General features: G+C 35.7%; 1 protein-coding gene across 1 annotated transcript in view; it reads right to left on the minus strand.

Annotated features, from left to right (window-relative positions):
• Window positions 1–14,792, minus strand: part of ARID2 (AT-rich interaction domain 2) — a 136,897-nt gene extending 122,105 nt beyond the window's left edge. Inside the window, exons 1-3 of the mRNA XM_032493261.1 lie at window positions 14,652–14,792; window positions 14,443–14,536; window positions 13,279–13,376 (exon numbers count right to left, since the gene is read on the minus strand). Coding sequence (XP_032349152.1) covers window positions 13,279–13,376; window positions 14,443–14,536; window positions 14,652–14,743 — 284 coding nt within the window. The 5' untranslated portion in view covers window positions 14,744–14,792. The remainder of the gene's footprint in view (window positions 1–13,278; window positions 13,377–14,442; window positions 14,537–14,651) is intronic.
• Between the last annotated feature and the right edge of the window lie 302 nt (window positions 14,793–15,094).

Here is a 15,094-nt window from a genome sequence, read left to right on the forward strand (position 1 = left end):
ACAGTACCTGTACAGTACTGTATGTCATAGGTAGGTGTGGGGAAGAAATGAAGTATTATAAAGCATCGAGTACAGTGCTGAGCACATGGCAAATTCAAGAAACAAAAACCAAAATATAAACCTGATATTCTGCTTTTTAAAAAACTTAAGTTCATGTCATAAACTGAAAATGCATTATTATCTGAAGTATCATAAGAAAGATTCTTTTAAAAAGGCTCTAGGACACTTTACAGTGACTACTTTTTAAATAAATCTTCCTACCATCCATTTGTCTAGATATTTTATAGTGTACAATAGAATCCATCTCTTGCTTCATACTTCCAGTAGAGGTCTCCATCTAAAAAATAATGTATCAGACTGAAAAGTTTCAAGTAGTATTCCTGGTTATTTAAAAAAAAAAAAAGTCAGTGGCCAGCTTTATCAAATATGTAAATTTAAGTTTTTCTAAGCAAAACATTCAAGATAAGGAATATCTGAAGAAAAGTGGTTTTTCCCAGTGATTGTTGTATTTTTTGCTATGGGCTCTCTAATAATATTCACCTGTCTTATCAACATAGTCCTTTAGGCAGGAAAGGGAAAGAGACACCACTGTTGGATACAAATGATAAATCAAATGCATATTTATCACCGCTACTGGCCAGCAATGTAACACCTATGCCTCACAGATAGTATGAGTTGGTAAAATCATAAAGTAAAAGTAAAAGTCATGTTTTGTTATAGCAAAGAAATCTCAACAATCTTCTACATTTATTCCTTTTAAATCAGAATAGAGTGGCTAGGGTAATAAAGGCAGCACTGAACTGGCTTCTAACCCTCTTATTATTCAGTAACAGTGACCTTAGGCAAGTCAGTTATCCTTACAGCGGCCCACCATAAAATATATCCTATTTCTAGCCTACCAAAAAGCCTGGTAGTACTACACTACCTTCTTAAAATCCCTTCTAGTTAAGAATGATGATGCTATGAATTGATAGATTCACCAGTCATGTTCAATTGTGATAAGTACATACTTCTCGCCCTAATCTTTAGGAATCTAAAATTTCAGGCCCCATAAGCCACACTACTATAAAATGTCAAATCTGCATATAATAGTTAATGTCTACCTCAACTTAGCTCCTTAAATGTGTAAAACTTGGTATAAATATCTGTAAGATTCAGTAAGGTCAAAAAAAACTGACCAAGAAAATTACCAAGCAATTTGCTTAAAGGTAATAAATAGGGCACACATACGCACACACATCTACTTCCGCTAATCCCCAGAGTTTGGAAACGGGGATAAAGAAGGATGGATGCTCTAAGCAACTCTCAAAACTAGCAAGACTTTAAAATCTAAATTATATCTAATTCTGAGAATCAAATATACAATGTAAAAACATAATACATATGACTTAGTGATAATGGATGTGAATGGATTCACCCAAACAAACATACAAGATTTCTGATTCTAACTAAAGCATGAATTTGTTTTCCACCTCTACAGGGTAGATAATCTATAATTACTTTTCACCTTGATAATATAAAAATCAAACAATTATCAAATCATAGCTCATACTACACTTAATAACATAAAAATCAAGCAATGAATTAAATTACTGCCTTGTATAACAAGTGGTGCGACGGCCAGCAACGAATGAAACAGTAACGAGTTCATGGATAGATAGACAAGAACGGTAATTTTGCTCCCAAGTTATCACTGAGAATTTTAGCTGATTTTTATTTGTATGTTAAATGCCTAGAATATGAGAAATATTTTTAAACAAAAGCCACAAAATGAGATTTAAAATTTTATACAATCACTATTAGTTCCTCTCTTGAATACAGATAATAATTACAGATTTTAAAAAATAATAATAAAGCCAAACACTAGTAGATAAATCTATGAGGGATATCCCTAAATCTGACTTTTAAGTCTAACAGTATTGTTCATTCAATAAAGAGATCTAGAGATGCTGTACTAATAGAACATACAGAGTTAAGACTGCATCAAGAACACACGACATGCAGTATCTTACTCAACGAAGAAATACTAGAAACATCAAACTAAGGTTGGCATCAAGCCAAGGAAAAGATATCCTTGTCTTACCAACTATTTCACAGTGACCAATATAATCAGACAAAAGAAATAATTTAAGGCATATTCCTGTTTGCAGATAACACACTGGTATCTCTAAGAATGTTTTTTAATCAATGATAAAACTAATACAAATAGTCAAAACATTCCAGCACTAGGTTATAATATAAAATCATCAATTTTCATATCAATAAATGACAACTAATTAGAAGGTATAATGGAAGAGAAAACCACATTTACAATAGCAAGAAAAATGATAATAAACTTACGAATAAACTTAAGAAATACCCAAAACCTATGAAAGGAAAACTTCAAACTCCTGAATGACACAAAAAGATTTGAACAGGAAGACTTTCATTGTTGCTGGATAGAGTCAACTAAGTATCATCATGAAGTTGTCCTAAGGTAATTTTTTTAATTTAATGCAACCCCCATTAAAAACAAAACAAAACAAAACAAAACAAGATTTTTTCTGAAATTAGAACAAATTAACACTAAAGTTCATATGGAAAAACAAATATAAAAGAATAGCCAAGAAAACCTTGTAAAAAAAGACATACGAGATGGGAATGGCACTACCAAATATTAAAACTACATGCTAAACAAAGCCACAATGATTACAACATAGTGAGATACCATTTTTTAACCTACCAGATTGGTAAAACTTCAAAGGCTTAACAAACAGATGGCAAGGCTATGGGAAACAGGTACTCTCATATACTGCTGGTAGGAATACAAAATAGTTCTCTCCTACTTTGGAAAGAATTTGGTGGGAATTTGGCAGTATTTAATAAAACTACACATGTATTTATTCTTCAATTATTGTATCAGCCCCACCTTTAATAATTTATTCTAAAGATAAAACTCAAAAAATTTGAAAATAGGTTTGCATAAGGCTACTAGATTTGCAGATTGCTTATATGACATTACTTGCTATTGTAAAATACTGGAAACAACCTAAGTGTCATTATGTAGGAGATTGGTTGAAAAAGTAGGATATATCCACCCAACGGAATACTATGCAGCTGTAAAAAAGGAACTTTACAAATTTATTTATGGTGATAGCCAAAATACATCAAGGGAAAGAAAGCAAAATAAGAAAAAAATATAGCACATTCTTCATTTTAAGATGGGGAACTAAGAATGCATATATGTACATCCTTATTTTTGCAAAACAAAACAAAAAACAGGAAGGATAACCAGAAACTATTGGTTACCAGCAAAGCATGGGTAGGAATAGGGTAGAAAAGACAAGAAAGGAAGAGGGTAACCTCCAAGTATATCTTTGCTTAAACTTTGATTTTAGAATCTTGTTTTATATATTCATAAATAAAATTAAAATAAGAAGAATGGGAAAAACACAAAATTGAATACAAATGGGAAAATACGAATTTTACTATTTTAAGTGAATAACACCACCCAGAAATAAAGAATCTAATCACTGTGAATTTTTTAACACAATAATTACCAGTATAAAGTCAGTCTGAACACAAAAAGAAATGCAAACAAATCTGTATCTCTGCTTGGTAGCTTTGTTGCTTACAGTGGTATGGGCACAACAATTCGGAAACTATTCTCTACGTTACAGAACTGACGAGATAAGTAAATATACTGGTGTTGGGAACTAGGGTTCTCAAGGCAGTTGAAGGGAGATACATGGAATGGAAGAAGGCAAGAGGAATCTTGTGTGGATTTTAAATTCACAAAATGTGCATATTTATATTTAAAATAAGTAAACTTCCTAGCTCTTTCCTCTGAAAGGGCCTGGAAGAAAAGATAACCCAGTAACAATGAGCACATCTACCACTTCAGACCTTAATTTCCATATTTCATTTCACACTAAAAGGGACCAGGACTTCTTGGAGAAACAGCTGATGCTAGAGCAGAGTATATTTTGTCAGAAAGCAAGAAAGAGTTCAAAAATAATAGGAACTTGTTAAAAAGACACAAGAGCCAGCTTGAAATGGCTCCTCCTGGCCAAACTTAAGCAGCAAAATGCACAACTGTAATAGATTTGAATCTATTATATCATATAAAAATCTAATAAATAAATAATGAAAATATTTCCCTTATCACAGATTGCCAACTAATAAATGTAGAAGAAATGACAAAGTTAGAAAACACATATCAAAATATAGTAACAACTGATTCGAGCAAGAATCATCAACGGATATTAAAACTATTGGGTAAAAGTCTGATGGTGGGCAAGGTATTTACACAGTCTCAAAGTATGTCTCCATGGGTTACTTACTAATTACAAAAGAGAAAATGGAAACTTTACAGTGGAGAAACCAGGAGGACACCACCTTAACCAAACATCAGCAACAATGGGACAAAGTGACATCACACGCCTCCTGCCAAAAATGCCTAACCTAAATCTAATCCTGAAAAATACACAGACAAATCCAAATCTTATAGTACAACTGGCCCATATTCTTCAAAAGTGGTAATACTATGAAAGGCTGAAGAACTAGAGATACAATAGTTAAATGTAATACAAGATCATGGATTAGGGGTGGGTGGGTATGAATGCTGTAAAATATATCTTTGGGACAACTGGTAAAATTTGAATAAGGTCTGTACAGATAATATGATTATATTCACATTAAGTTTTCCAAATCTGATCACTGTACGACTGTTATGTAAGAAAATGTTTTTATTCTTAAGTAATATACACTTATACTTATGCAGAAAGGGCATTATAACTGTAATGATATCAAATTAATAATAACAATCATAATAATGTGTGTGTATATATACACACCGTCACATATAAAGAGAAAAATACAAAGCAAATATGGCAAAACAATAATAATTGGTCGATATAAATGAAGTGTAAACAAGAATTCACATATAGATAGCAAAAAAATTAACAATTTTGAAAAAAGAAAACATAGGAAGGAAAGAAAATGATGGGTTCACCATTTCTCTCTCAATCAGGTTTTTTACTACTAGATTGAATTAATACATTGCAATGTGGGGCTATCTAGAAATTCAGAAGTTCGACTTTTTAATGGTGTAAACTAAAAAGACTGTATCAAACCACATAAGCACTCTTGACCTATTACTTGTGAGAGCACTTGGAGGTGCAGCCTTCTAAGGTACTAAATACTGTTTATGAAGTACCAAGTGGTCTGATACAAGCTCAAGTACATTGAAAAGTCACTTAATCTATGAACCATTATGGAAAGTGTGATCACCTTGGGCATTATTCCTGACATATTTAAATCCAGCTCCATCTCTAAGGTGCTACAGGTTAGGTATTTTCTGCATGGGGCCCTAACTATGGTCTCTTCTTTGTCCTATTTTAACAGCAGAATGGTCCTATTGACCTCACATATGTTTTTATCAACACTTTATTAACTTAAAATTAACCAGTGGGGTAGGAGAGGAAGAAAATAAAATTTCATCCAAAAACACTTCACCATGAAAGATGTGTATATAATAATTATATAATAAACATCATGTCTGCACACAGAGCAACTAACCATTGAACACTATAAGTAAAAATTTACCAAACAGTAAGAACTCAGAAGGAAAGACAAACTAAAAAACTTGCCATTATTTCACATTAAGATGCATATTCAAAAAATAGATTCTTATACAACTTTATTCAAATCCTGCTTCATAAAAAGCAACATTTTAGTTTGACCCCATTATATAGTAAAAAAAAAAAAAAATCATTTACTGAAAGAAGCAAAAGGTAAACGCACCTAGGACATGGAATATACTTGACAATATTTACTAGCTATGGATAATGGAGGGTTACTGTATAAGACAAGGCTTTGTAAAATGTAAACCAGGTCTATCAATGGGAAGGGAATGGAATGGAAAGGTGAAGGGGAAAAGTGTGGTCTGTAAAGTAAACCTTACTAAGTGGCAATTATGGCTGACATGTAAGATTGAGAGTTGGACATAACCTACAGCCCCCCCCCCTTTTTTTTTTAAGTAGCCCATCTGCTCCAAAAGAAAAGGGTTGGAGTGGTGTAAAGAAATTCTAAGTGTTATTTTTCGAGAATAAAGAACAGCAATTACTTCTGAAATCTGAAATGATAAAAATTAAATCTCACATACGAAAATGGCTTGAAAAATGAAGATAAAGTGCATTAAACAAAACAAGCTATTGTTAGTATTGTTATTTTTAAAGGACTTTATACAATGTAAATTAACTCCCTTAAGCAGTGCTGGGGTAGACCAACAAAATCCTCACAAAGAGAAAAAGTATTCAGCAAATTCGATAAAATAAACGGCATTCCATTTGGGAAGAATATTATAAAGTTCCACTTTTAAGAAAATGTCTAGATATTAAGAAAAAACTTACTTTCAATTAATTTTTTAAAAATCCAAACTACTATACAAGTACAGGTAGGGTAAGTTCAAATTGGTAGTTAATTTACCCCATTTCAACCCTAACTGAAGTGGAGTCCTTGTTATCTTCTCTAGAGCCCAGAAACAAAGTAGGGTGTGTCCAGGCTCTGCTTAGAGATGACAGGTGCAGCTTGAGCAGGTGCCCCTAAGCCAGATGTCACCTGGAGGCTTTGTTCTGGATGTCGCCCTAGCCAGCATGTTGATGCCAAGTTAAACCAGCTAACTCAGCAACTAAATTAGTTTAATTACAATACTTAGATCAGCTGTTCTCAAACTTTAGCTTACTTAAGAATCACCTGGGACACACTTCTTAAAAATACAGGATTTTAGACAACTAATACCTAAAATCACTGACCAATCTTAGCACCACTAAAATGGGACAACTAAACATTATCTGTCTTATGATCTGATGAAAAGCACAGTGCTACCTATTAAGTCTGCCTAAAGTACTGAACTTGAATTTTTTCAACCTTTAGATCTAACAGTTTTTAGGAAACAAGCATGGGGGATAGAGGAACAGGTTAACTGACACTAGAAGGAAGCAGTCAACCAAATCTAGAATTTAGGGCATTCAAAAGCACAACTGATCCAGTTACTTCCATAAAGCAATGAGATGATAGGAAGAGGAAAAGGGAACTGTTTCAGAGACGAATGAGATAAAAGATTCAAAACAACAGGTCTAGCCCCACCACAAAATTCTCCTGCAATAAGATGAGATGGACCCTGCAAACACTGACTTAGAATTTAATTCAAGTACAGATCCATCATTTTGGAGCAGTAATTAATAAGGCAGTTATCTATTCTTAGATATCACCAAGAGATCTCAGTTCCAGCAACAGGTCATTGCAAAGGACTTAGCACAAGGGTGTATTTCTTGTGGAAATGAATTAACCTCAAACTCACAACATAATAAATATGCAAAAAGTATCCAAGCACAAGTGAAATATTTTTAATGTTTGAAACAGGAAAATATGTTAGACTCAATTTTACTAACACAATTCAAGGAAAGCTTAATAAAATTCACAGATAATCTGAATGCTACTGAGAATGACAAATTGCTTTAAACTATCTCTTTATTCCAGGTCTCCCCAAAGTTTTATTTCCTAAATGAATGCATTAATAAATTATTTAACAGGTGACCAATACCACTATCAATCAGCTTATATACTTTTTTGTGCACTTCTGAATAAAAAGAATCAATCAACTTGCCTATTTCTTGGGCTCTACTATGGATAACTGAACTAACCATGTAATTTATTTTCAATTCAAAAACCAATACTTCTATTTTCAATTCAAAAACCAATACTTTAGCTTTTCATAAAAATTATGCTTACACGTTCAAGACATAAAATATCTGATGATACTCTTTAATCCTATTATCTCCATTTTAACTCCAAGAAGTTTGGTCATTAAACCAAAATCTACTTCTAAACAACTTTTCCTAAAATCAAAATTCATGATTATGAATTACAAATTTTAGCAGGACTATCATACTTCAACAAAATTAATTACCATTCAACAAAACAATGTGATCTATGATTCTGCTACTTTTCTTTTCCTGGAAATGAACACAAGATAATTTTAATATCCCCCTATTCAAACAACTATTTAAGGATGGCCAATATAACTCCATACAGCCATTGATAAAAATAAGCAACTAATAGCCCCATAAAAATAATTATATCTGCATTAATATATATCAATATAAATACACCTAATTACTTCTCATTTCTCATTTTCCTCATTATTTTCCATATTTAAATTTTTTCTTAACCCTCATTTATTTTAGCTCAGAATTTCCCAAATGGTGCTCCGCAGAACGCTAGTAGGTATTCCTCAAACACTCCCCTGTGATGCATGGTGGTGTCTGGGAAACTATTTACTGTGGGTGGGGAGAGGGAGGCAATAGTGTTTCTCCAAGTTATCTAGAGATTCACAACACACACTAACAAAACAAAATCTCTAAGAAGTCCTTCAATAAAGTAACCCAAATTTAGCTTTATTGCTCAAATTCATTTGGCCTTTTTTCAAGGAAAAATATTGACTTTTCAGGAAAATGAGTGTTTCATATAGCACAACCTGGGAATCTTCACGCTAAATGACCCTGAACACCCAAGAGCATGGTGATGATGGTGGTGGCAAATCAAAGAAAAGTAAAGACAGAGAGAATCCACCTTGCCCACCCTGCCCGCTAAGTTCTCTAATTCCCATTTCAAACAAACCCCATTTGGGGGGAGAGTATAGCTCAGTGGCAGAGTGTATGCCTAGCAATGCACAAGGTCTTAGGTTCACTTCCCAGTACTTTCACTAAAAATAAACAAATAAAAACCTAATTACCCTCCCCTCTACACACACAGACACACACAAACCCCATTTTTACCAGTAAACTTCAGTAGGGACTATACCACTCTGGAAAATGCTCAATAAGCAGCCTTTCCCAAATATTAATTAAAACTCTGACTACTTCACGTGTATTGAGTACTTGCTGAATAATGCACCTAAATTTCAGTGAACTAAAATGTTTGTCTTTCTTTCCTTTTCCAACTTCCAATATCATTCGGTTTAGGAATATAAAAGATTCACAGTAGTGATATATTTTTCTATCGAAGTTACAGTGGATTTCACACACAACCAACCATGAAAATACTGAATCCACCACAGTGTAATGTAGGATTATAAAGGAGTGCTCCTCTTTAGAAACAGACATTTTTAGTTAACAGCTAAGGAAGAAAATTTAAATGCAGAAAAAGTATATAAATATTTTTCGGGAGTTATAGTTAAGTTCTTAGTTTGTATCCTCAGTGAAACTATCTACCCTGGAAAGAGATTTATTTCTACTTTAGAGCAAATTTAAGTTCTTTAAAACATGATTTCTAAGACACAACACTAACTTAGGTGAGCTCTGATAAGTCAACTTTTTCTACTTTCTACTCCTCTTTTCAACAAGTTTGCACGCCCTTTAAAATGTAACAGAATATCCAAAAATATCAAAATCAGGTTTGTTCAAAATGAAAGGATACAGTTTATAAAATTAATTTTCAAATGCATATATGAATAATTTATTTAGATACTGTTTTTCTTCCAGTCTCCGTATTACTTTAATTTTCCTTCTTTGAATAAGGAGAGCAATTTATGTTTATAAATTCTGTTGATATACAAACTCAATGTATTACTTTATTTACTTACTTATTACAATTTTAAAGCATCCTTTCATTTAACCTCCAGTGATTCATAAAAGTCTTTCTCTTATAAGTGACCTAAATTGTGGAGACTAACTACACAACACATGAGTGTATTCATTCTATTTAACTGATAAATGTAAACTTTACTGGTATAATTTAAGGGAAGGCTTCATTCACCAAGGCTGGGGAAAAAAAGAATAAATTCACAGTGAAATTGAAAATTCACTATGGTGGGTGCAACTCTATAATTAAATTTCTGACTATTCCAAAGGTAGGTACATGTAAAAAAAATCATTTTATAAGAAAACCAATAATATAGTTTTCTACAATAAATTTTTTTATGGGGGGATATTTCATCACCTTTCCCAAAAATCAAGTTTTATAATGGAAACACTGAGTTAACCTTGAGTATAGCTGTGCCATTGGCATCAGTAAGCTGAAACAAAATTCTTCAACTAAGCATTTGAAATATTTACCTAAATCTTCATACCAAGGCTTCAAATTCTTAACAAAAATAAAAGCAGTAAATTGGCCCCCAACCTTTGCACCAAAACGGAACAAAAAAACAAAATTACTGAGTAAATATGGAACACATTGGGTATAAATACAGTCAGGCATAAATTTGACCATATGTAATTTCCAATTATATTTTAATTTCTTAAAATCATTTGTGACTAAGAAACTGAATTCATAATAGACTGATTAAATGTTACTGAACTCATGTTAAAAATATAACTTTTTTGTCCAATTAATGAATGCCCCTAAAGCCATTTAGATTTCTTTTGCACTTTAACTTCTCCATCTACAAAATGTGGGAAATTATACCTTATCCTTTTGTGCCTATAAAGATACTCAAATGATAAACATTTGTGGAATATACTGAGATGTACACGCCAAGAAATGAACTAAGTGAAAACAAAATATACAGACATCATAGATGAGAAATATCCAGTCTTTATGTAAGTACTTTTACACATTATCAGTAGTAATTTAAAAAAAATTAAATGCCAATGTTAAAACAAATAACTGTAGTTTTAGACTTTGAGAAATTTCTGTAGGCTATCTACAACTGAATAAATGTATGACACAATCAAGCTAACTTTTGGCAGACCACTAAACTCAAGTCTCTACATTTAATGACTGTCTATGTATCAAAACGAACATAAAAATGTTAGAATATATACATGGTCAGCATATTAGTTTGCTTTTCTTTATTTGAATGTCTGTAATATCAGAAAATGTATCATCAAATAAAGGCTAACAGCTAACCATCCAATTAATGATAAAACTACAGACGAATGTCAGCAAATATTAAATTTGAGTAAATGCAAATACATGTTATGACAGTCTTACAATAAGTCAAATGAAACAGTTCATACTTTAAAAAAAAATTACATTTGTGATTTATAAAACACTCTGCATTATCTACTCATCAGAAACCATGATAATCAATTTGATATATCAAAGAGGGAACTTACAAAGTCACTTGATTACTGTTTCTTCCTATGAAGAGGCACTCTTATGGTTAAGTAATAGAATTGCTGTGAAAGTTTGGCATCCTATCTGCCAGTTAAGATTTTTCAGAGGAAGGTGTAAAAACCCAGCAGTAATGCATGTCCTCTAACCGTGCAATATTACACCACTATGGAAAAAAATCTTTCAGGTTGGGGGTACCCAATTTTTGACTAACATATTTCTTTTGTATTTCTTTACAAGCCATGAAAATCTTCACATGGTTTTATTTTCCAAAACAAATGCTTCAACTTTCTTCCTAGTAGCCTAGTTACATCCTTACAAAAACAAACCTGGAGAGTGACATATGTAGGAAAAACGAGTTTAGCTAAGGACATGGTTCAAAATGTAGCTTCTAATAAGAGCATAAAGCTTAAATTGACCTGATAACAATGTAAAGAGTTGCAAACAATCATGAAACTACACAGTTTAAAATAGTACCTATAAATATTATCAATGGTTAATACAATACCAAGATAAAAATCACAACTGGAAAAAAAAAATTTAAGTAACTTGTAATAAACTAGAAGTCTAGCCATTTGATTATACTAAAATCCTGTTAGTATGAATGCAAATTTTTCAGAAAAAGACACATCTCATGAAACACATATAACTTACAGTACCTTCAGGATATTAAATTTTAAACAATCATCCAATAAATATCAGGCATAACTTTAAAACACGTATTTTAAACAGTCTAAAATCCAAACAGTTCAAACCGATTACCAGAAAACCAGGACATGTATTAACAGCACTCCTCTCAATATTATAAATGAAAATGAGCAAGTAAATATCACCATAAATAAAAACCTCTACTTCCCACTACATTAGTAAATCAACAGTTTTAGAGGTTAATTTTGTTTTTTGGCTTAGTCTTTCACTTAAAAATGCACTCTGACACATGCCATCACACACAATAGGTAACAACTAACCACATTTAACATTTTCTAGACTTCTGTGTAACTCAGTAACTCCTCACAAAGTTCTGCGAACTCTTCAGCATCAAGCCTGAAGTCAATCTAAGATAGCCAATAGAAAGTACACCTGTGCAATTACTGCATTTCCTATTCCAGAATGCTGAACATAACACAGAATATCCACATGTGGATACTGCATTTGGAGCAATGATAAATGCCAAACTCAAATTATGCAGAAGCCACATTACCTAAAAAAGGCCATTCTATAGCATCATTATTAAAAAGCAATAAATACGAAGTGTTATTTTAGTTTTAAATAACAAACACCAACTAAGTAATATTTACTTACAGGTAAGTAAGTATTAAAAATAAAAGATGACCTCATAATAAAATACAACATGAAAACATTCCTAGTTGAAAACCTGGGAGAAAAAAACTAAAGCTGAATCACAAAATATACTCTCTAAACTGGATCACAAGCCAACTGAATAAGAAATTTACTTTGTCAAATAAACAGTCAAAAACGAAGAGAGAGAATGAAAGAAAATTCAAATCATAGTATTCCATTTTGCAGTATCCTTAATTTTCCTACATATATAATAATCCTTTTTAGTGTTAAGTCTACTCAAAAATTCCAAAAAAAAATTTTTTTTAGAAACAATTCTGGTCACTTAAGGCACCAACATGTTATGCTATGCATAAATATTCTACTGAAAAATCACTCAGAGACTCGGTTCCACACAGAGGTTTCATTTTTTTTTTAAATCTTAAAGTCAGAATTTAAAAAGGCAAAGGAGTTTCCAAAACAAAAGAAAAAAATTTCCCAAGGGATACAAAGTTTCATTAACTATCTTAACTCTTTTACTAAGCATCACCTTTCTGCCCCTCTGTGGCTATCAAGCAATCAATAACAATGTCACAAAAGAATGTTTACCAAGATGGGGGGGGTGTCACCTGTAATGATTGTGTATGAAAAATGTAAACAATCCTAAAATAGGTGAGGAAAACTTTCACCTTCCTACAACCTCACTTTAAGGATATTTAATGTTTCTAGACTGAAATTAACAGTAGTTTAGAAACTGTTCGGTGTGCAAGGTTTGTTTCTTGTTTGGGGCTTTTTCTTCTTCTTGCTCTTCTTTTTTTTTTTTTTTTTTTTTTTTTGGCTAAAACAAATCTCCCCATAAGTCCCTTATTTCCAAACACTGTTGGAAGAGTCACTACTACTCACCGCAAGTAATACTGTTTTAAAGCAAAGGCAGCGTTAGAACAACTTCTGGGAAAGTTGAACTCTTCAACAATTTCTCCCCACTGATTCTTCTCAGAAACCTGTTAAAAACACAGCCACATTTGTCTGAAAGTGCACAATCCAAGAAAACTCTAACCTCACTATGAGATAAATACCCATTCTACAGAGATCTGTAGATACCTCGGGCATCACTGGGTGATTCGGCTCGATCCGTAAGAGTAACTAAGCAAGGGCTGCTGGAATCACTGTGTTTTCACCCGAGAGCCCTGGATTTAATAGCACTTGTTTTGTTTGGGGGGCGGGAGGGGGGGTGTTGGTGGGTTTGTTTTGTTTTTGAAGCCCGGACAATAACCAATCGCAAGTCCCTCTGTCGCCCCCTTTTAAATCTCAACGCGGTCCGTTTACACTAAAAAAAAAAAGTTCAAAAGGATCAATACTGTTCCGGACAGCGACGTCCGCAGGGTCTGGGGGGGCCGGGGCCGGGGCCGATTCCGATCCCTCTCCCAGATCTATCCATCTCCATAGGCCCTTCTTTGAGGCCTACAGCTTCTGCCTAGCCTTGAAGCCTAAGATGGCTATTTGAAGACAGGTCCTGGTTTCTTTTGTTAGCTGTATAAACCGAGGGCGACGGGGCCGAGGCTGTGCCCCCGGCTGCCGGGATCATTTCGCAGCCGATTATCGATGTTAAACCTGCCCGCGCTAATTTTGAGTTGCACGAAAACTGCTCTCAGAGTCTGTGTGTCTCTGTGTCTCCGCCTGTGCTAGAGCGGCAGCGGCGGCAGAGCTGACTCGCGAGCGAGCGAGCGGGCGGGCGCGGGGCGGGCGCGGGGCTCGGGCGGGCGCCCCGCACGCCCGCACTCCCCGCCGCGGCGCTCAGACCCCGCCGGGCCGGCCGGGCACCGGGCAAGGCGCGAGCCGGCGCCGGGCCGCCCGCCCGCCGAGCCCCGCGCCCGCCGCGCGCACGCGAGCCACCAGGCCAAAAACAGCCCCGCCGCCGTCCGCCTCCGTGCCACCGGCTGGGAGCGAAAAGAACGCCTCTGGCCCCCGCGGGCCGCCCCCCCGGCCCCGAGCGCCCACTCCGGGGTCAAAGGAGACTTTTTGGAGGAGGCCAGCGAGAGGGAAATACAAATTAAAACTTCCACTCACCTTCGCGAATCCGCCTAAAGTAGTGACTCTGGTGTAGAGACCGTGAAGATCCAGCTCCTTCCCACCCACCGCAGGGATTTTTTTAAAAGGCGACCTGCGGGAGAGAGAAAGCCCCGCACTTGTCAGCCGGGACCCCGCGCCCGGCCCGGGCGGGAGAGCCCCGTTCGCCCCGGCTCGCCCCGGCGCTGCCCCCCCGGTTCTGCTCTCACCCTCTGCTGTGGTGGAACTGCCGCAGCTCGTCCAGGAAAGCGAGTCCCTTTCTCCGCTCGTCCGGAGGCGCCTTCCCCGTCGAGTTTGCCATTATTTTTTCAAAGGAGGTTTTAAAAAAACCCAGATCGGTGTTTTAAAAGCGCCCCCCGCTCCCTGCGCTTCCTACCAGAGCCCGGAGCCCATTCCTCGGCCGGCGGCGGCGGGGCTCAGTCATGGGCCGGCGGTGGCGGCGGCGGCGGCGGCGGCGGCGGCGGCGGCGCAGGGAGGGAGGGAGGGAGGGGGAGGAGGAGGAGGAGGAGGGGAAGGAGGGAGCAGGAGGCCAGGGGGAGAGGAGGGAAGGAGGGAGGGGAATTTCTAAAAAAGTTTAAAGAAATCGGAGCGAAACTAGAGGGGCAGGCGACTGCCGGATCCGCGCGAAGCCGCGGGGCGAGCGCGGCCCCCA

The sequence above is a fragment of the Camelus ferus genome, chromosome 12 (genome assembly GCF_009834535.1).
Source record: "Camelus ferus isolate YT-003-E chromosome 12, BCGSAC_Cfer_1.0, whole genome shotgun sequence".
NCBI classification, from domain to species: domain Eukaryota; kingdom Metazoa; phylum Chordata; class Mammalia; order Artiodactyla; family Camelidae; genus Camelus; species Camelus ferus.